Below are 20,956 nucleotides of genomic sequence, written 5' to 3' on the forward strand. Positions count from 1 at the left end.
GCTGCAGGAGGCAGCGGGAGGCTGCAGGAGGCTGCAGGAGGCAGCAGGAGGCTGCAGGAGGCTGCAGGAGGCAGCAGGAGGCTGCAGGAGGCTGCAGGAGGCAGCAGGAGGCTGCAGGAGGCAGCAGGAGGCAGCAGGAGGCTGCAGGAGGCAGCAGGAGGCAGCAGGAGGCTGCAGGAGGCAGCAGGAGGCTGCAGGAGGCAGCAGGAGGCAGCAGGAGGCAGCAGGAGGCTGCAGGAGGCAGCAGGAGGCAGCAGGAGGCTGCAGGAGGCCGCAGGAGGCTGCAGGAGGCAGCGGGAGGCTGCAGGAGGCTGCAGGAGGCAGCAGGAGGCTGCAGGAGGCTGCAGGAGGCAGCAGGAGGCTGCAGGAGGCTGCAGGAGGCAGCAGGATGCTGCAGGATGCTGCAGGAGGCTGCAGGAGGCAGCAGGAGGCAGCAGGAGGCAGCAGGAGGCTGCAGGAGGCAGCAGGAGGCAGCAGGAGGCAGCAGGAGGCAGCAGGAGGCTGCAGGAGGCAGCAGGAGGCAGCAGGATGCTGCAGGATGCTGCAGGAGGCTGCAGGAGGCAGCAGGAGGCAGCAGGAGGCAGCAGGAGGCTGCAGGAGGCAGCAGGAGGCAGCAGGAGGCAGCAGGAGGCAGCAGGAGGCTGCAGGAGGCAGCAGGAGGCAGCAGGAGGCTGCAGGAGGCAGCAGGAGGCAGCAGGAGGCTGCAGGAGGCAGCAGGATGCTGCAGGATGCTGCAGGAGGCTGCAGGAGGCAGCAGGAGGCAGCAGGAGGCAGCAGGAGGCTGCAGGAGGCAGCAGGAGGCAGCAGGAGGCAGCAGGAGGCAGCAGGAGGCTGCAGGAGGCTGCAGGAGGCAGCAGGAGGCTGCAGGAGGCAGCAGGAGGCAGCAGGAGGCTGCAGGAGGCAGCAGGAGGCAGCAGGAGGCAGCAGGAGGCAGCAGGAGGCTGCAGGAGGCAGCAGGAGGCAGCAGGAGGCTGCAGGAGGCAGCAGGAGGCAGCAGGAGGCTGCAGGAGGCAGCAGGAGGCAGCAGGAGGCTGCAGGAGGCAGCAGGAGGCTGCAGGAGGCAGCAGGAGGCAGCAGGAGGCAGCAGGAGGCTGCAGGAGGCAGCAGGAGGCAGCAGGAGGCTGCAGGAGGCCGCAGGAGGCCGCAGGAGGCAGCGGGAGGCTGCAGGAGGCTGCAGGAGGCAGCAGGAGGCTGCAGGAGGCTGCAGGAGGCAGCAGGAGGCTGCAGGAGGCTGCAGGAGGCAGCAGGAGGCTGCAGGAGGCAGCAGGAGGCAGCAGGAGGCTGCAGGAGGCAGCAGGAGGCAGCAGGAGGCTGCAGGAGGCAGCAGGAGGCTGCAGGAGGCTGCAGGAGGCAGCAGGAGGCAGCAGGAGGCTGCAGGAGGCAGCAGGAGGCAGCAGGAGGCTGCAGGAGGCCGCAGGAGGCTGCAGGAGGCAGCGGGAGGCTGCAGGAGGCTGCAGGAGGCAGCAGGAGGCTGCAGGAGGCTGCAGGAGGCAGCAGGAGGCTGCAGGAGGCTGCAGGAGGCAGCAGGAGGCAGCAGGAGGCTGCAGGAGGCAGCAGGAGGCAGCAGGAGGCTGCAGGAGGCTGCAGGAGGCTGCAGGAGGCTGCAGGAGGCAGCAGGAGGCAGCAGGAGGCTGCAGGAGGCTGCAGGAGGCTGCAGGAGGCAGCAGGAGGCAGCAGGAGGCTGCAGGAGGCAGCAGGAGGCAAGAGGAGGCTGCCGGAGGCTGCAGGAGGCAGCAGGAGGCAGCAGGAGGCAGCAGGAGGCAGCAGGAGGCAGCAGGAGGCTGCAGGAGGCAGCAGGAGGCAGCAGGAGGCTGCAGGAGGCTGCAGGAGGCAGCAGGAGGCCGCAGGAGGCTGCTGGACGCTGCAGGAGGTAGCAGGAGGTAGCAGGAGGCTGCAGGAGGCTGCAGGAGGCAGCAGGAGGCAGCAGGAGGCTGCAGGAGGCAGCAGGAGGCAGCAGGAGGCTGCAGGAGGCAGCAGGAGGCAGCAGGAGGCTGCAGGAGGCAGCAGGAGGCAGCAGGAGGCAGCAGGAGGCTGCGGGAGGCTGCGGGAGGCAGCGGGAGGCTGCAGGAGGCTGCAGGAGGCTGCAGGAGGCAGCAGGAGGCTGCAGGAGGCTGCAGGAGGCTGCAGGAGGCAGCGGGAGGCAGCAGGAGGCTGCAGGAGGCTGCAGGAGGCTCCCTCTTGGCGCTCAGTCCAGCAGGCTGTCGTCACACAACTTCCTGTCGGCGTTCTGACCGCAGCCTGCAGACGTGTAAATACCTGCGATCAGCCTCATCAGACGGTCCTGACAGCTTCCTTTTCTCAGCTCTGCTTCCGTCTCTTTCTGGGGCATCGAAACCCCCACATCTGTGTGGTGTGGCTACATTTCAGCACCTGAGCTCTGCAGGGTTTGATTTGTCAAAAGGACTGAAGATCCGAAGTGATCGCTTGGTTTCCTCAGCTGAACTACTTTTTATGATCTTACCATAAAGAACTGGAGAAGTTTGCATTGAAGTGAACTGGATTCTAACAGGATTTTAGCTGAATATAGCTGGACTTTATCTGACTTTGAGTGTTTTGAGGTTTATGCAGAAACTGAGTTGAATTTTGGATGTGAAAGCCGCAGGTTTGTTTTTCCATTCTTCAGCAGAGGCAGTTCAGGTTTCAGGCTTCTCTTTGCTTCCTGCGGTGATATGAAACAGTCCTTTGTGTTTGAAGAGAAACTCCTCAGACAGCAGCTCCTGGCAGGCTGTGGGGGGGTATGTGGGGAGGCTGTACCCAGCCTCGCACCACTGTGAAAACCTTAAACCGGTGTGATGTCCTCCCACCCGTCCAACCTGTCAAACCTGCAGGACTCAGGCTTCACAGACCTTCTGAGAGTTATTAATACCGGATAAAACTGCTCTGAAGACCTCTGAGGACACGTCAGGAGTAACTTCTGCCTGTTTTACTTTGTGTTCGACTTTCTGCAGACAAGATGTTGGTTTTTTATGAGCAACTCCAGCAGAATCTGCAGCTCCTCATCAGGAGAGAAGAAGGAGAATCTGAAGGTTTTAAACATTAAAACAGCAGCTGAGCCTTTGTTTGGTTTCATTATTCAGGTGGAAGAATGGTTCCTTCGTGTTTTTGGAGGATTTAAGAATTCTTCAGAAACTCTGGAGTCCTTGAGTTCATTGAGCTGTTTGTCAGGATGTCCTTGAAGAGGATTTCGTAGCTTGTTGTGCTTCATGTGGCAGTTAAAAGAAATTCTGTTTTCTTCATATTGTTTTGAGGATCCTCAGCAGCTCCAAACAGCCATTTATGAGATGTTAACAAGCATTATCTAACTTTATTGTTAAAGGAAAATACAAAAAGCAAAGCAGATGATGATGAATTTGACAGCATTTAGAGGAAAACTTTAACAGTTTGGCAGTGCCAGACACTCACAGATGAAGACCTGCATCAGAGCTGAAGATAAGAAACTGAACGCCTCCCTCTGAGCATTAAACTCAGGCTCAAACCTTTCAGAACCAGATGATAGAAGTTCAATAAAAACAGTAGAAACAGTTCAGTTCTTACCTTTTGGTCAGCAGCCCGACTAAAAGTCAGAATGAAGTCAGTTTGTCTGCAGTTTTTCTTGCTCTCTGCACTTTTCTGCATCAGAAAACAACCAAAAATAGGACAAATGAGTGAAAAACAAGCAGAGTTTAGATGTGCTTCATGAATTAATTTGATGAAAACTAAGTTGTTTGACCTTGTTTGTTTCATCTAATGCATTTAAAGCAGCTTCGTGTGATTATCTGTGAGGATGACTCATTTCTAAAGAGTGCAGCTGACCCTTTGTTTACGGCTCCAGAGTCTCCTGGTGGCTGCAGATCCAATCAGATCCAGTCAGGAACACCTTATCAGTGAGTTCTGTCAGACGTTAAATCACCCAAAGATGAAACGGTCAGCTGTTTTCACCCTGCAGCAGGGAAACCAATCAAAGCATCCCGATCCTTCCCTGATCCGACCCTTTTCTGGCAGGCCGGAGACTTAATACTCAATATGTCACAGAGCTCCATGAAGAAGCTTTTCTGTGAATGTCTTCTTATGTTTCTGTAATCCTCTGAACTCCACATAACCCTCAGCTGTCAGAGCAGCTCCTTCCTTCTTAAAATGCCTGATTTAAAAGTCTCAGGTGAGTTCACCATCTGAGCTTCATGAGGATTCTCCAAAAAGCTGCAAAAAACCTGAATCTGACACGTTTCCATTGATGGTTTGAGGTTAATAAACTGGGCTGTGTTGTGTCACCAGATGGGGGCAGTATAGGCTGCGCTGTTAGTGGTTTTAATTCAGTAGAAGAAGTAGGATAAAAAACAACAACTGTGGTGGATATCCAGGAGAGAGAGAGCTCTTCTTCAGGAATTATCTCTGGGATGTTGTATCAGATGTGGGAAGATGCTGAATCACTGAATTTTATCATGCTGAATCACGCCGTTAGCTCATGCAGCTAACAGGAAGTGTTTGACCGTTAGCCCATGCAGCTAACAGGAAGTGTTTGACTGTTAGCTCATGCAGCCAACAGGAAGTGTGTGGCCGTTAGCTCATGCAGCTAACAGGAAGTCTTTGACCGTTAGCTCATGCAGCTAACAGGAAGTGTTTGACCGTTAGCCCATGCAGCTAACAGGAAGTGTTTGACCGTTAGCTCATGCAGCTAACAGGAAGCGTTTGGCCGTTAGCCCATGCAGCTAACAGGAAGTGTTTGACCGTTTGCTCATGCAGCTAACAGGAAGTGTTTGACCGTTAGCTCATGCCGCTAACAGGAAGTGTTTGACCGTTAGCCCATGCAGCTAACAGGAAGTGTTTGACCGTTAGCTCATGCAGCTAACAGGAAGTGTTCGGCTGTTAGCTCATGCCGCTAACAGGAAGATTTTGACCATTAGCCCATGCAGCTAACAGGAAGTGTTTGACCGTTAGCTCATGCAGCTAACAGGAAATGTTTGAGAAAATGAATCAAAAATATTTAACAAGAGAAGATGTTTCGGTTCAGAGGTGAAAGTTTCCCTCAGAGTGACGGGTCAGAGAGGGTCGATGGGGAAAAGCTGCAGGTAGATGGAGCTCAGGGGGGGGTCAGACTGGAAACCAGTGAGTCAGCAGTGATGAGGACTGAGTTTCTCTGAGTCCTGATGAAGTGAACCGGGGGGGTCAGACACTCTGATGAGCCTGTTGGCTGTGGAGGAGACAGATGTGACAGATGCTGAGCTGCTGTTCCTCCTCCTCACTGATAATTTCTGGATGAAACTAACAGATATGAACAGCAGTTCTTGGCCACTCAGACACTGAAGAATCAGGATCTGATCAAAGACATTTTACTGACGTTCGGACGGATTTTATGTGGATAAAATTAGTAAAAAACATGAAAAAGATCATAATTTGGAAGTTTTATTCATAGTTGTTTAAGGATGTCATCAATAAAAGGAACAATGTGCAACAAACTTTTATAAAACTTATTTATTGTACAAAACTACAGGTGTTTTTAAACTGATTTCACAAAACAAAGATTTAAACCAAGGTTTTATTCATTTATACCAATAAAGTCAGAACAGAATAAAAAATACGAAGAAACAACCGAACTGTTTGAATCAGCCAATAATGGGCCAACGAACTCACATTTAGTCCGTTTTAATGACATCAATAAGACACCAACATCCCTCATATTTTAAACTGAAAACAAAAGAAACAATATTCTTTTAAATATTCCAAACTCAGAAAACAAGTTTTGCTTCTCGGACACGAACTGTGAAACTGAACAGACTTTTTACTGCATATTTATGATTTTTACACCCTAAACCTCGTAAAAAATGTGGTAAAACATGCAAAGAAAGAGATGTTTTGGCCTGATTTCAGCTTCTGGAGGTTAATCCAGGTCGAAAAGAACAAACCTCCACTGATTTTCAGCTTGGTGACTGAGTTAACCTTCATTAACCTGCTGTAACTTTCTGTTTTACATATTCCTGAAAGAATGAACAACCTTCAGCCTTTTATCAGTGATTTTCTGCTTTTAGAGCAGTTTGATTCTCTCATACATACAGATCTGATTATATGAATAACACCGAGCTTCCTTTTAAACATGGAATAACATAAAGTAAAGTCCATCTCAGACACCGAACCGAGCTGGAAACGAGATTCGCCTGATTTGAACTTTTCATCTCGCAGGAAAGTGATTCTTCGTTCTCAGAAGAGAGTTTTTCTCACTCAGCTGAGCCGATCAGACAGACGCTGCTCTGAGGGTAAAAAGGTTTGATTCCGGGCCAGAACATTGGCCCTCGGTTTCGGACACGAGCATTTGCACTCCGATAAAACCGGATACTGAACGGGAATCCAAAAGCATTTCAGACCCCCCTTTTTCTGCAGGCAGAGCCATCGCAGGATCGTTAAATAAGTTGCTTTGGCAGGTTTGCAGACCATCCCCTCCGGGACCGAGCATGAGCGCTTATTGTAGCAGCTGCCCGTCTTCATGTAGCGCGGCCAGTACCGGCTGCCCAGGTCGTTCCACGCGTAAACAACCGGGCACAGCGCGTACGACCACAGCCACAGCTGCAGCCGTCTCCGCAGCTTCTTACTCGGCTTCTGCTTCTTGCCGTGCTGGACCTCGAACTCCAGGGCCCGGATCTCTTTGGGCATCGCTCCGGACAGCTTCAGTCGGAGCTCTGCGTCGTTCGCGTCCTCGTTCCCCGCGCTTTTGTCCTCCGGAGGGGACACGGACATGAAGCGCGTGTCGAGGTGGCTGCCCAGAGCGCTCCTGAGTTCCGTCTCGTTCAGGTCCTTCTCCTTAGGGTCCAGGGCCGGGTCCGGGTCCTCCTTTGGGGGGTCCACCGGCAGTTTGTCACTGGGGATGGGACGGATGAGGAGGTGGTGTTGGCACGTGCCCTCCTCGACCCTGAAGCCCAGAGACAGAACCAGCATGAACACAGGCAGGAGGCGGCAGGAGGAACCCATCTCCTCCGCGGGTTCCGGGTCACACCAGAATCACAGCGAATCCCGTCAGGCACCGACAGAAAGCTCCGGGTCAAAGCCAAGTGTGAGCGCAGCGCGCGCAGCACCGGGCGCGTGACGCTCCAAAACTTCTCAGAAACTTTCAGACAGAAATGAGAGGCAGCAGGAGAGGGGGGGCAGTCCATGTCCGGGTCTGAGTGGACGCAGACTCAGCACCGGGCTTCTCCGGTCAACAGGTCCCGCTCAGATAGCTCTGCGCCCCGCATGGTGACGCGCCGGCGGCCGCTGCTGCCTCTGGTCCTCCAGGAACCGCCTCCGACTCTGACTGCGCGCAAATATCCAGCAGGACGCTGATGTCACCCGAACCCCACCCTCACCCCCCTCATTCCGCGAAAACACACGCGCAGTTTACGCACAAGCACATGATTATGGCGTGGATGATGAAGATGAAGATAAAGCTGCCGTTAACTGGAACAGCTTTAGCATGAGCTGGACCGTTTAAAAACAAAGTGAGAAGTCTCTGGATCATTTTACAGTTTCTAATCACAGTGTCTGTGTGTGAAATGTGAGCGTAACCATGGTGACTGCAGGTAAAGCCATGGCACCAGCAGGAGGTGACTGGTTGGAAAATGTTCTCCTTTAAATAGAACAGTTTCACACATCACTAAAGTAACTCCTTAAACTTCATTTATCTGACAGCTTTACTCTCCAAATACTTAAGAAACAGTGAAGCTGATGAAATATTGAACAGTTTGTTAAAGATTTCCTCAACCTGAGCAGAGCGGTCAGGTTTAGTCCATCATGGGACCAGCTGCAGGTTATATCTGTGCTGTTTAAAGCACTTTTAAAGCACTTTTAAAGCTGTAAAACCTCTTATTTTACAGTCATCAGAGTATATTTCCTCCCACTGTGTCCATCAGTCAGCAGGGACCTGTTGTCCTCTCTCTGGTTAACACTAGTTACCTTCTCCGGATGGGTTGGTTAGGTTCATGCATTACATTTAGAGCTCTACTTTCCTCCTGATGCCCCGAGACAAAGCGTCTGAACACGAGGTGAGTTTGAGTCGGTTCTGAGTCCTCAGAACTCAGGCCACTGATCCAAAGGGTCCATCCAAACACTCCATAGTTACTTTAACCTTTAACCAGGCTGACACCAACTTGCTCCTGGATCACTGGAAGAAGTTTCTCTTGAAGAACATTTTGATAAAGTTCCTTGTTCCAAACAGATGGAACCGGGCCTCACCTGAAAATGGAACCTTCTGCCGGTCTCCTGCTGTCCATTCTCTGTGTTTTCTGCAGATATTGAGTCTGATTCAATGGTCTTCTTGGAGAGAAGCGACATCTTTCTGGACCAGCAGTTTGTGCGGAAGCTCCGTGAAAAGAACCTGGAAGTGAAGTGACGTTTATTTCTTTGATCCAAAGCAGCTCCACATCAGGTGGATGATGCGACCGGAGGAGTTGGACAGCAACCAGGGAGGCCTGGAGCATTTCACTGGATCCATGGACTTCAGTGGTGGAACTGAGGAGACGGACCTCACTGTTTCAGCTGGATAAAGACGAACTTCAGGCTGATCTAAAGTCTAAAAAGTGTGGTGAAACAAGGCATCGATGAGGCCAGATCAGAGGAGCTGCATCCTGAGAGGTGTGCTGATGTTTTAAAATGGAGAAATCTAACAGAAAAGAGATGGAGGAAGACAGAAGGAGTCAGAAGATGGACCTAAAATAAGTTCTGCTCATTTACACGTTGGTATCCTGCTGAAATCTGAGCCCATCTAAACCCATTGTGTGGAATTATGTGATTGTTTTTAATATTTTGGGGTTTTATTGTGTTTTATTATTGAAACTTGATCAAAAATATCCGATTCGGAGGTTAATTTTGGAGCTTGAGCGGTTTTCTGAGCTGCTGTTGGCTTCTTCAGGCTCTTTCCTGCCGTTTCTCATAAAACTCTGAAGTCTGCTCAGAACATTTGGCTTTAAATCGGATTCATTTGGGACTTCAGCTGCAGCAGCTCCTTCACATCAGATCCATCTCCGTCATCTCACTGAGCCCGAAAATGTGGAGCATCTCCTCCTCAGAGGCATCAATCAGCCCTCTGCTGTCTGCGCTCATCCAGCCGTTCCTGTTTTATTTCCACATGCAGAAAACACGAGTTTAATCCACAACATTTCATCAACTCAACGGGGTTCGCTGTCGTTTCTGAGGGGGATAAAAGTGGAGCAGCTGCTCAGCTTTCATTCATTCCAGTAGCTTTCAAATGAAGCTGGAATCACAGAAATCCTTACATGGTCACAACTGGCCGAATGAGCCGAGACTCCTGCAGCCAGAAGGCAAAAAAAACGCTGGAATGTTTGTGTACGTTGGAAAAAAGGCTGAAAAATGCGGCTGATAAAACGCAGCTCGAGTCGGACGCTCCTGCAGCCGAGATAAAGGGCCGACTGTGCGGGTCTGGACCCACTGAGGCGGCTCCGACGGTCCCTGGAGGGGGGGCTGGTTGTCGCTGCTGAGGGTTAACGTGCCCACAGGCAGCCGCAGTGCACGGTGCGACCTGTGACCGGCGGCCGCCGCCACACGCTCCTTTACTCGCCTCTCAGGAAACAGCTCATTATGAGGCCAGAGGCTGGACTTTAGGGTCTGCAGAGGCGTCCCATCAGCTGCCACAGCCCCCCAGAGGGCCTGGGGGGAGAACTGTGGATTATTCCGACACATTTCCTGCTTATCGTTGCTCTGCGATCACATCAGACGTGTGTAAAGTGTCTGTTCCAGGGAAGGTTTCCTGTCAGTCAGCCTGAAAACAGTCTGACAGCAGCAGCCAACACAGTCTGAGGCATCAGGGAAATGTTTCTGGGTAATTTAACAAGATGAAAGGGTGAATCTGGAGAGAATGAAAACTAAAAGTCATCTTCTATAGTTTTCTACTGGAATAAAGAAGAATAAATCTTCAGTGAGTCCATTTTCCTTACCTGCTTCACCCTGTTCGGCTGAAGTCTATCGATCAGAGAACAGCTGGACCAACACAGGGACAAGCAGCCGTGCACGCTCACGTGCACAGACAGCACCAACACGTGCACAGCGTGCTCACCTCACAGACAGGTGAGGCACCAGGAGCCTTCCCTGCGGAACACCACAAACTACACGGAGCTGCAGAAGAAATCCTCCGATAGATTCAGCCTCAAACTGCGTTTATGATGTAAAACCTTCTCTCTTTAGAGCCAATCAGAAAGCCAGGATGAAGGTTGTCGTATCCAGAGTTTCTCTTTTCTACTTCAGATGGTTTAAACATCAGCAGCACCGTGCTGGTGCTTCCATGCGCTCCGTTACTGTGGAGAAGAAGAAGAAGAAGAAGAAGAAGAAGAAGAAGAAGAAGTGTCCAGATGTGCTGCAGCCAGTTTGAAACCAGAGAAATAAACCAGAACCCATCAAAACTGTAAATGTTGTGGAAAAACAGGCATATTTTCAGTAAATCAAACATTAAAAAGCCACTGCAGGATTTTTCTGATTATTTAATCTTAGAAGCTGGAATCAGACAATGAAGACGACCAAATTATGAAAAGTTTCTTCACATTTAACCGTCATGTTATATATTCTATGTCATTTTCCCCTGTTTAATGATGTGTTTTCATCTTTGAACTTAAAAACGAAGCCAGTACCGACTCCGGGTCAGAACCACGCAGAGCTGTGAGCGATGCCTGGAAGGTCTGATGCAGGGAAAACTGCAGAAGATGCAGGGAAATGCTCCACTTCCTGTTTTTACTGGACCTCTCATGCAGAATGAGCTCAGAAAGGTGCAGTCTGACCGCTGCTGCCTCTGGCTCCTGCTGAATTGTGGGTAATTTTCTGGTGGTGACAGTGTGTGACGGGCGCCGCTAAACTGTCATATCTGTGTTTAGAGGAAGTCGTGGCGGAGAGGCGATGCTCAGATAAGACTTCCTCTCTCTTTGAGCCTTTTATCCTTCACTTCCATATCAGGGGCCTATGAGGGGCCACGGGGGACCCGAGGTCACGCTGAGGGCTTTCTCGCAGTTGGAAACGGCGCCGCTGGAGCGGTCCTCTGTGGACACGATATTAATCCCCAGAAACAGAGGCTCAGAGCTCAGGTGGGAACAGTTTATATTTGGTGAGATGAATTGTATTTATAAAAGAGGAATTCTTTATTTAGAGCTCATGGCCACCCAGAACTTCCACTCATCTGAGGGCGGGTCAGAACCAACAGGTCCAGGAGGTCACGGCCTGAAGAAGCCAACAGAACCACATCATCTGCAGAAAGCAGAGATGTGACCCCCCCACAGAACCCCTCAGGGAACACCGGACGGCCAGGATCTGGTAAAGATCTGGGAGAAAACCTCAGCTGAACATCCTTCGCCAGATTCAGCCCTTTCAGCCGCTCGGTACCGGTCAGCTGCTTCGGGTTTTAATGTCCTGATAACTGCATCATCCAGCAGGACCACAGTTAGGCCCTCTGACCACAAGCTTCCCACAAAAACACCAACATTCGTACTTTGCTGCTCCGTCAGGATTCATTCAGGACATCAGAGGTAACTATTGGATGGAATGAGGTGGGAAACGTCAGGTTAAACCGATGGTTCTGATGCTGGAGGAGGAGCACGGTGAAACTCAAGCCCGTTTCGTGGCTGTGATCGTGTGCTTGACCCGTCTCTGCCACCTTGAAGCCTTCTCGCTCAAATGGACCGTCCAGATTGGCCCGGACATCTCAGCATCAAAGCTGCTGCTTGTGGGGAAAAGACATAAACAACAAACATTTTATCGGGCCGGGTCACTGTTTGTGCTTCATCCTGGGAGGCCCGTTGATTCACCATTAAGATTAAGTTCTTTATATTCCAACATCAGAGGGAACACCTCGGGAGGCTCAGAGCTGCAGAAGCACTGATCCACTGCGCTGGGCCGTATCGCAGCCCTGCTCTGGAAAATGAAAGGATTCAGAACATGTGGATCTGTGCGTCCTGCAGAGAGGAGGAAAACACTGGAAACTAGGGAAAAGTGAGATGGCAGGACGAGGCTTTTGATGATAAGTGCACGTGATTGCTGTCCTCTGAACATGGCGTCGTGTTCATCTCTGACAGTTTTTAGCAGCCACACTCTGATCAGAGTACGAAAACATTTAGAACCGATTTTATGACCACATTTAGTTAAACTGATGATATAAAAGCATCTGAAACCTGTAGAGAGGACGTAGTGAGAGGAGCGACCGGTTCTGTCATCTGAAAAGGTTCGAGCATCATCTGCTGGTGATGCTGGCTTCATTTCCGAGTCCTGAGCACAGAAAACAAGCTGCCGTAAAGCGAAGCTGCCGCTGCCGCAGAGTGAAGCTGCCGTGAAATGAAGCTGCCGAAGAGCAAAGCTGCCGCAGAGCGAAGCTGCCGCGAAATGAAGCTGCCGCTGAGCGAAGCTGCCGCTGAGCGAAGCTGCTGCGAAATGAAGCTGCCGCGAAATGAAGCTGCCGCAAAATGAAGCTGCCGAAGAGCAAAGCTGCCGCAGAGCGAAGCTGCCGCGAAATGAAGCTGCCGCAAAATGAAGCTGCCGAAGAGCAAAGCTGCCGCAGAGCGAAGCTGCCGCGAAATGAAGCTGCCGCGAAATAAAGCTGCCGCAAAATGAAGCTGCCGCAAAATGAAGCTGCCGAAGAGCAAAGCTGCCGCAGAGCGAAGCTGCCGCGAAATGAAGCTGCCGCGAAATAAAGCTGCCGCGAAATGAAGCTGCCGCAAAATGAAGCTGCCGCAGAGCGAAGCTGCCGCAGAGCGAAGCTGCCGCAGAGCGAAGCTGCCGCGAAATGAAGCTGCCGCGAAATAAAGCTGCCGCGAAATGAAGCTGCCGCGAAATGAAGCTGCCGCTGAGCGAAGCTGCCGCGGAGCGAAGCTGCCGCGGAGCGAAGCTGCCGCGGAGCGAAGCTGCCGCAGAGCGAAGCTGCCGCGAAATGAAGCTGCCGCAGAGTGAATGAAGGCGTGTGTCGGCTTCGATGTAAAACACTTCCTGTACAGTTTGTTTCTCACCACCCAAACAAACACTCACAGCTCTGCTTCTTATTGGAAGTTTGAGTGAAGTAAATGATGTTGGTGTAATTTTTGTATTTACCTTAAATCCCAGAGGATCTTCTTAGCTGGAACACGGACCTCAGGACTGACAGGGTGTACTTTCCCTTTAATATTTGACTTTGAGCTACTCGTGTGAAAATTAAAGCTCCGTAACAGGCTCTGGATATTTGGAGATCAATAAATATGAAGAAATATTCTTTAACCCGGGGAAGAGATGAGGCCGGTGAACAGCCAGTTCGTGCACGTCTCCCTCTGACGTGGTTCCAGGCTGCAGCACTGGATCGGACTGTGGGACGAGCCTCAGCAGCGTTCCTGTGGTTTGGGCCCTGCTTCTGAATACTCCAGGGGGACAATCCTCTGCCAGCAGTGGTGTGAGATTCCAGCTGTTTCACACCCTCCCACACGGCGTCCTGCGACAGCCGCACATGCAGCTCAGGAGTCCGGCTGCAGCCTGAGCTGCAACAGCAGGTTCGGAGCTTCAACACACAATAAAGACGCTGAAGGAAAAGAATAAGTTCCACCAAATGAAACCAGCATTTTCCCCTCAGATAAACTTTAAATCCAAAGTAAAACAGTGGAAGAGACGCTGAAAGAGTTAAAGCTCAGATATGATGTAAATGTGAGGAAAGATGGCGGCAGATGGAAGCCATCATCAGGCCTGATGAAGGATCAGTGAGATGTATTCTTTGTTTAACTTTATTCTAGTCTCACATTCAAACGTTTGAGCATAAACTGCTGCTTGAATCCTTTAAAACCCTCCAGCTGAGCCGACTGAATCTGGTTTGAACCAGTTTTAAACACATTTAAAAGCTCAGAAACTCAAAAACCCATTTTTCCTCGCTGGCCTTCAGGCTGGCCTCCTTCAGCTCGGCGTGAGCTTCACCACCTAACCCTGGTACGGCTCCATCTAACCCTGGTACGGCTCCATCTGACCCTGGTACGGCTCCATCTGACCCTGGTACGGCTCCATCTGACCCTGGTACGGCTCCATCTGACCCTCATACGGCTCCATCTAACCCTCGTACGGCTCCATCTGACCCTGGTACGGCTCCATCTGACCCTGGTACAGCTCCATCTGACCCTCCTACGGCTCCATCTGACCCTGGTACGGCTCCATCTGACCCTGGTACGGCTCCATCTAACCCTGGTACGGCTCCATCTGACCCTGGTACGGCTCCATCTGACCCTCCTACGGCTCCATCTAACCCTGGTACGGCTCCATCTGACCCTCATTCGGCTCCATCTGACCCTCCTACGGCTCCATCTGACCCTGGTACGGCTCCATCTGACCCTGGTACGGCTCCATCTGACCCTGGTACGGCTCCATCTGACCCTGGTACGGCTCCATCTGACCCTCATACGGCTCCATCTGACCCTGGTACGGCTCCATCTAACCCTCGTACGGCTCCATCTAACCCTGGTACGGCTCCATCTGACCCTGGTACGGCTCCATCTAACCCTGGTACGGCTCCATCTGACCCTGGTACGGCTCCATCTGACCCTGGTACGGCTCCATCTGACCCTGGTACGGCTCCATCTAACCCTGGTACGGCTCCATCTGACCCTGGTACGGCTCCATCTGACCCTGGTACGGCTCCATCTGACCCTGGTACGGCTCCATCTGACCCTGGTACGGCTCCATCTGACCCTGGTACGGCTCCATCTGACCCTGGTACGGCTCCATCTGACCCTCATACGGCTCCATCTGACCCTGGTACGGCTCCATCTGACCCTGGTACGGCTCCATCTGACCCTGGTACGGCTCCATCTAACCCTGGTACGGCTCCATCTGACCCTGGTACGGCTCCATCTAACCCTGGTACGGCTCCATCTGACCCTGGTACGGCTCCATCTGACCCTGGTACGGCTCCATCTAACCCTGGTACGGCTCCATCTGACCCTGGTACGGCTCCATCTAACCCTGGTACGGCTCCATCTGACCCTGGTACGGCTCCATCTAACCCTGGTACGGCTCCATCTGACCCTGGTACGGCTCCATCTGACCCTGGTACGGCTCCATCTGACCCTGGTACGGCTCCATCTGACCCTGGTACGGCTCCATCTGACCCTGGTACGGCTCCATCTGACCCTGGTACGGCTCCATCTGACCCTGGTACGGCTCCATCTGACCCTGGTACGGCTCCATCTGACCCTGGTACGGCTCCATCTGACCCTGGTACGGCTCCATCTGACCCTGGTACGGCTCCATCTGACCCTGGTACGGCTCCATCTAACCCTCGTACGGCTCCATCTAACCCTGGTACGGCTCCATCTGACCCTGGTACGGCTCCATCTAACCCTGGTACGGCTCCATCTGACCCTGGTACGGCTCCATCTGACCCTGGTACGGCTCCATCTGACCCTGGTACGGCTCCATCTAACTCTGGTACGGCTCCATCTAACCCTCGTACGGCTCCATCTGACCCTGGTACGGCTCCATCTGACCCTGGTACGGCTCCATCTGACCCTGGTACGGCTCCATCTGACCCTCATACGGCTCCATCTAACTCTGGTACGGCTCCATCTGACCCTCATACGGCTCCATCTAACCCTCGTACGGCTCCATCTGACCCTGGTACGGCTCCATCTAACCCTGGTACGGCTCCATCTGACCCTGGTACGGCTCCATCTAACCCTGGTACGGCTCCATCTAGCCCTGGTACGGCTCCATCTAGCCCTGGTACGGCTCCATCTAACCCTGGTACGGCTCCATCTGACCCTGGTACGGCTCCATCTGACCCTCATACGGCTCCATCTAACCCTCGTACGGCTCCATCTGACCCTGGTACGGCTCCATCTAACCCTGGTACGGCTCCATCTAGCCCTGGTACGGCTCCATCTAGCCCTGGTACGGCTCCATCTGACCCTGGTACTGCTCCATCTAACCCTGGTACGGCTCCATCTAACCCTGGTACGGCTCCATCTGACCCTGGTACGGCTCCATCTGACCCTGGTACGGCTCCATCTGACCCTGGTACGGCTCCATCTGACCCTGGTACGGCTCCATCTGACCCTCGTACGGCTCCATCTAACCCTGGTACGGCTCCATCTGACCCTGGTACGGCTCCATCTGACCCTGGTACGGCTCCATCTGACCCTGGTACGGCTCCATCTGACCCTGGTACGGCTCCATCTGACCCTGGTACGGCTCCATCTGACCCTGGTACGGCTCCATCTGACCCTGGTACGGCTCCATCTGACCCTGGTACGGCTCCATCTGACCCTGGTACGGCTCCATCTGACCCTGGTACGGCTCCATCTGACCCTGGTACGGCTCCATCTGACCCTGGTACGGCTCCATCTGACCCTGGTACGGCTCCATCTGACCCTGGTACGGCTCCATCTCACCCTGGTACGGCTCCATCTAACCCTGGTACGGCTCCATCTGACCCTGGTACGGCTCCATCTAACCCTGGTACGGCTCCATCTGACCCTCATACGGCTCCATCTAACCCTGGTACGTTTCCATCTAACCCTGGTACGGCTCCATCTAGCCCTGGTACGGCTCCATCTGACCCTCATACGGCTCCATCTAACCCTGGTACGTTTCCATCTAACCCTGGTACGTTTCCATCTAACCCTGGTACGGCTCCATCTAACCCTGGTACGTTTCCATCTAACCCTGGTACGGCTCCATCTAGCCCTGGTACGGCTCCATCTGACCCTCATACGGCTCCATCTAACCCTGGTACGTTTCCATCTAACCCTGGTACGTTTCCATCTAACCCTGGTACGGTTCCATCTAACCCTGGTACGTTTCCATCTAACCCTGGTACGTTTCCATCTAACCCTGGTACGGCTCCATCTAACCCTGGTACGTTTCCATCTAACCCTGGTACGGCTCGATGGGACGTCGGCCCACGGAAACATTTCCTTTTAGCAGGACCTTTGGTTGGTGAATGATTCTGCTGATTCGCTGTTTTCTCTGTGGATTTAATTCTGTTAATCATATCATTCTTCACACAGTGCATCACAAATAAATGTGTTATAAATGTGTTATAAATGTGTTTTTAAATGTGTTATAAATGTGTTATAAGCCTCAGTGACTGAAGGCTTTCAGGAGATGGGCAGAAGGACTGGGGCTTCGTCAGCAGTAGCGAGGAGTCATTTGGAGATTTTCCAGCCACATCCAGCACGCCCTGAGGAGGCCTGGGATCCCCCAGGAGGAGCTGGAGAGTGGGAGAGGGATGTCTGGGTTTCCCTGCTGGACTCAGTTTATCACGGACCTCTTTGTAACCCCCCCAGAGCAGTTCTGAACACAGAGACATCACCGGGCTCAGAGCTGTCGGTAGAGTTATTCGTAAACTTTTAATAGAGTCAATCAAACTCAACAAACATGATTTTGGTTATTTTTTCATCTCAGCAAACTCAGAAATGTCCAAAAAATAGCGCCACCTGTTGCAGAAACATGAATACATTAAGTGCATGTCTGGCTGTAAAGCTGAAGGGTGACACATTCAAACATGAACAAACCTGCAAGTTAATACTTTAATTTCAACCCCAACCAGGACATTGAACTGACCTTTTTACAGTTTTTTATGATAGAAGCTGCCACAGCTAATGCCCCGTTGCATCAAATATTCAATTAGCTTTTATTCCATAACTGCAATGTGCAAACATTAAAAACGCAGTTTTAAAACACTGTGCATACGTGTGAGGAACGTGTGCACGTTCCCCGCTGCCTCCTCATTCCAGCACTGATCAAACTGTTTTTGGTGCATGTTGGAAGTAAAAAACGGAACATAAAACACAAACACTACAGTAACCGAGGGTGAAGCTGACAGAAAGTCAACACAACACGAGCCGGGCTGAGGACCCCGCCGGACCCCATCATCATGCTGGACCCCGAGGACGCAAAGCTTTAGTCCAAAAACAGGAAAAACAACGACTACAAACTACGTCATGCCAAGAAAATACAAAATACAGCTCAGGCCACATTCCATCTTTAGATGTGAGAATACAAAAATACTTCCTGTCTTAAGGACTCTAGTGAGGAGGTTCACGAGTTTGAGATTCAAAGGAATGAAAAATACACAGAGATTCTTTTAATTTAAACTGATCACAAGCTGATTCCCGCCAACTGACGGCAGCTCAGAGTCACCACAGGAGACCACGAACAAACGGACCAAACTGTACATTCACTTCATGCTGAGGATGGGGCCAAAACACGTCTGGGAGAACCGAATTAAGCCACTTTGACCTTTTTTTGGTCGACAAACGGAGTCGTGTGCAAAGTTCCTTGTGGGAGAAGCAGTGCCTGGTTTCTTGTTGCATTGATCTTTTCTGTGTAACAGTCGATGCCGTGAGCTATGAGGCGGAGTTGAACCAGCAACTTATACAATCTGTGGAGGTCGGGGGGGCTGCTGACCGGTCGTCTCTGTGGGGGGAGACAGAGAGGAAGAGAAGGTGGTGAGACGCCAGCTTTTCTGCAAATCTCCTGCAAAAGGAAAAGTACAATCTGCTCTGATTGGTCAGCTTCAGTGGCCTGATTAGGCTCCGCCCACCATCTTAATACCAGTGTTAGCACAGTTAACAGAGGCCTCTGAGAAGTGGTTTAACAGGAAATTAAAGGATTTAAAATACAACTAACGACACCATCCATGTAAGTTGTTCAGGGGGGGGGCAGACAGATGTTCAGGGGACATAAAAACTGTGTAAATTAGATTCTGTGGGGCTTTAAAACTCTGCTGGACCGGTTCTGTACCCGCGGCTCTCTGTAAACAAGAAACATTTGGGCCTAATCTGAGCTGCCTTTGGCTCAGTTACATTTTCATGTGGAACCGACATGACTCAAAACAAAATGGAGACTTGGGCCGGGAATGTGGCTAAGCTTCGGCAGCCGCACTCACTCTGGATCAGCGCTGCCATTGAACGCCACACGCTGTTACATTTGAATCAGCGCTGCCATTCAACGCCACACGCTGTTACATTTGAATCAGCGCTGCCATTGAACGCCACACGCTGTTATATTTGGATCAGCGCTGCCATTGAACGCCACACGCTGTTACATTTGGATCAGCGCTGCCATTGAACGCCACACGCTGTTACATTTGGATCAGCGCTGCCATTGAACGCCACACGCTGTTACATTTGGATCAGCACTGCCATTGAACGCCACACGCTGTTACATTTGGATCAGCGCTGCCATTGAACGCCACACGCTGTTATATTTGGATCAGCGCTGCCATTGAACGCCACACGCTGTTATATTTGGATCAGCGCTGCCATTGAACACCACACGCTGTTACATTTGGATCAGCGCTGCCATTGAACGCCACACGCTGTTACATTTGGATCAGCGCTGCCATTGAACGCCACACGCTGTTACATTTGGATCAGCGCTGCCATTGAACGCCACACGCTGTTATATTTGGATCAGCGCTGCCATTGAACGCCACACGCTGTTATATTTGGATCAGCGCTGCCATTGAACGCCACACGCTGTTACATTTGGATCAACGCTGCCATTGAACGCCACACGCTGTTATATTTGGATCAGCGCTGCCATTGAACGCCACACGCTGTTACATTTGGATCAGCGCTGCCATTCAACGCCACACGCTGTTACATTTGGATCAGCGCTGCCATTCAACGCCACACGCTGTTATATTTGGATCAGCGCTGCCATTCAACGCCACACGCTGTTATATTTGGATCAGCGCTGCCATTGAACGCCACACGCTGTTACATTTGGATCAGCGCTGCCATTGAACGCCACACGCTGTTATATTTGGATCAGCGCTGCCATACAACGCCACACGCTGTTACATTTGGATCAGCGCTGCCATTGAACGCCACACGCTGTTATATTTGACCCAAATATTCCACCACCTGCTCTTCCAGTCAGGTATTTTCCAGTCCTGCTCCACAAACCTGATTCAAATGAACAGATGAGCTCAGCAGCAGCCTGTTAGTGACCTGTTGACCCGAGGATCAGGACAGCAGATAATTACACCGCCGCACACTCACACTGAGGGTGACACACCTGACTGGGGGTGGTTGCCACGTCTGAAGCCACTTACATGTCTGAGCTGCTTCCTACAGCGTGCTGCTGAGTATCTCTGACACCTGGGCGTTGGTTTGCTCATCTGAGTCCACCTCCTGGGCAGTGGCTCCCTCTGGCTCCTCCCCTTCCTCTCCAGACTCCGCCTCCGCCACAACCACTGACACACCTGCAGCCACCACCTTCTCGCCCCCCTCCTCCTCCTCCCAGTCCCTCCTGTCGTGGTCCGGCGACAGCTCCTTGCAGGGCTCCACAAAGATCCTGCGGACGTGGGGGCGGGGCTCCCGGTGCCGGCCCTTGCGGCTCTCCAGGACGCAGGAGGCGTGGCTGACATAGGTGGTGCCCTGCGGCGAGGGCAGGTCCCCCGGCAGGGGCAGGTCAGAGTCCGCCTGCTTGGTGTAGACACCCTCAGACAAGGATGCCGTGAGACTCTCTCCACTGTGGCCCCTGAGCCAGCGCTGGGGCCCGCTGAAATACTGACCGCGGTGGCTCCTGGAGAGCAGCTTGCGTTTGGCAGGGGGGTTGGCGAGGGGCCTCAGGGGCGCCGAGCCCTCCGTGGACAGGGAGAGGCCCTCCAAAGTCTTGGTGGTGTCAGACAGAGCTGGGGACAGGGGGAGGGACGGAGATGTGGGGAGGGTCCTGGAGCGAGAGGAGGGGTGAGACGGGTTGGGGGCCGAGAGGTCTGCGGATGGAGAGGGGGAGGAGGGCAGGAGAGGATGCTTCAGGGCTGTGGAGAGGGGGAGGTCTGTGGGGGGGCAGATGCTGTACCTGAGAGCAGACAGGAGTAATCAGATTACTTTATTTATTTAGTTTTTATCTCCAGGATGGAGTCTTTGTGTTAATATGTTGATAATATCATATATTTACTGATATATTTACATAATACACAGAACTTTCTGTCAAAATAGGATTTTTTGTGGTAGTTTTTGTAAAAGTTTCACCAACTTTAATGTATTTCTGGTGTTTAAGTGAAAAG

At 52.1% G+C, this 20,956-nt stretch overlaps 2 protein-coding genes across 4 annotated transcripts in view; both read right to left on the minus strand.

The window, feature by feature from the left end:
- Positions 1-5,866: 5,866 nt before the first annotated feature.
- Positions 5,867-7,239, minus strand: nog3 (noggin 3). Its single transcript, XM_072373332.1, has one exon. The coding sequence runs from the start codon at positions 6,934-6,936 to the stop codon at positions 6,193-6,195; it is 744 nt and encodes a 247-aa protein (XP_072229433.1). The 5' UTR covers positions 6,937-7,239; the 3' UTR covers positions 5,867-6,192.
- Positions 7,240-17,344: 10,105 nt separating this feature from the next.
- The window catches only part of ankfn1a (ankyrin repeat and fibronectin type III domain containing 1a), a 98,965-nt gene continuing 95,353 nt past the window's right edge, over positions 17,345-20,956 (minus strand). For 2 of the 3 annotated variants that reach the window (XM_072374144.1, XM_072374143.1), the window contains exons 25-26: positions 20,000-20,748; positions 17,345-18,354 (exon numbers count right to left, since the gene is read on the minus strand). In XM_072374144.1, coding sequence (XP_072230245.1) covers positions 20,016-20,748 — 733 coding nt within the window. In that variant the 3' untranslated portion in view covers positions 17,345-18,354; positions 20,000-20,015. The remainder of the gene's footprint in view (positions 18,355-19,999; positions 20,749-20,956) is intronic. The other variant, XM_072374145.1, reaches the window with a different exon arrangement.

This window comes from Leuresthes tenuis, unplaced genomic scaffold (genome assembly GCF_036924035.1).
Source record: "Leuresthes tenuis unplaced genomic scaffold, fLeuTen1.0.hap1 SCAF_20, whole genome shotgun sequence".
In the NCBI taxonomy this organism is placed as follows: domain Eukaryota; kingdom Metazoa; phylum Chordata; class Actinopteri; order Atheriniformes; family Atherinopsidae; genus Leuresthes; species Leuresthes tenuis.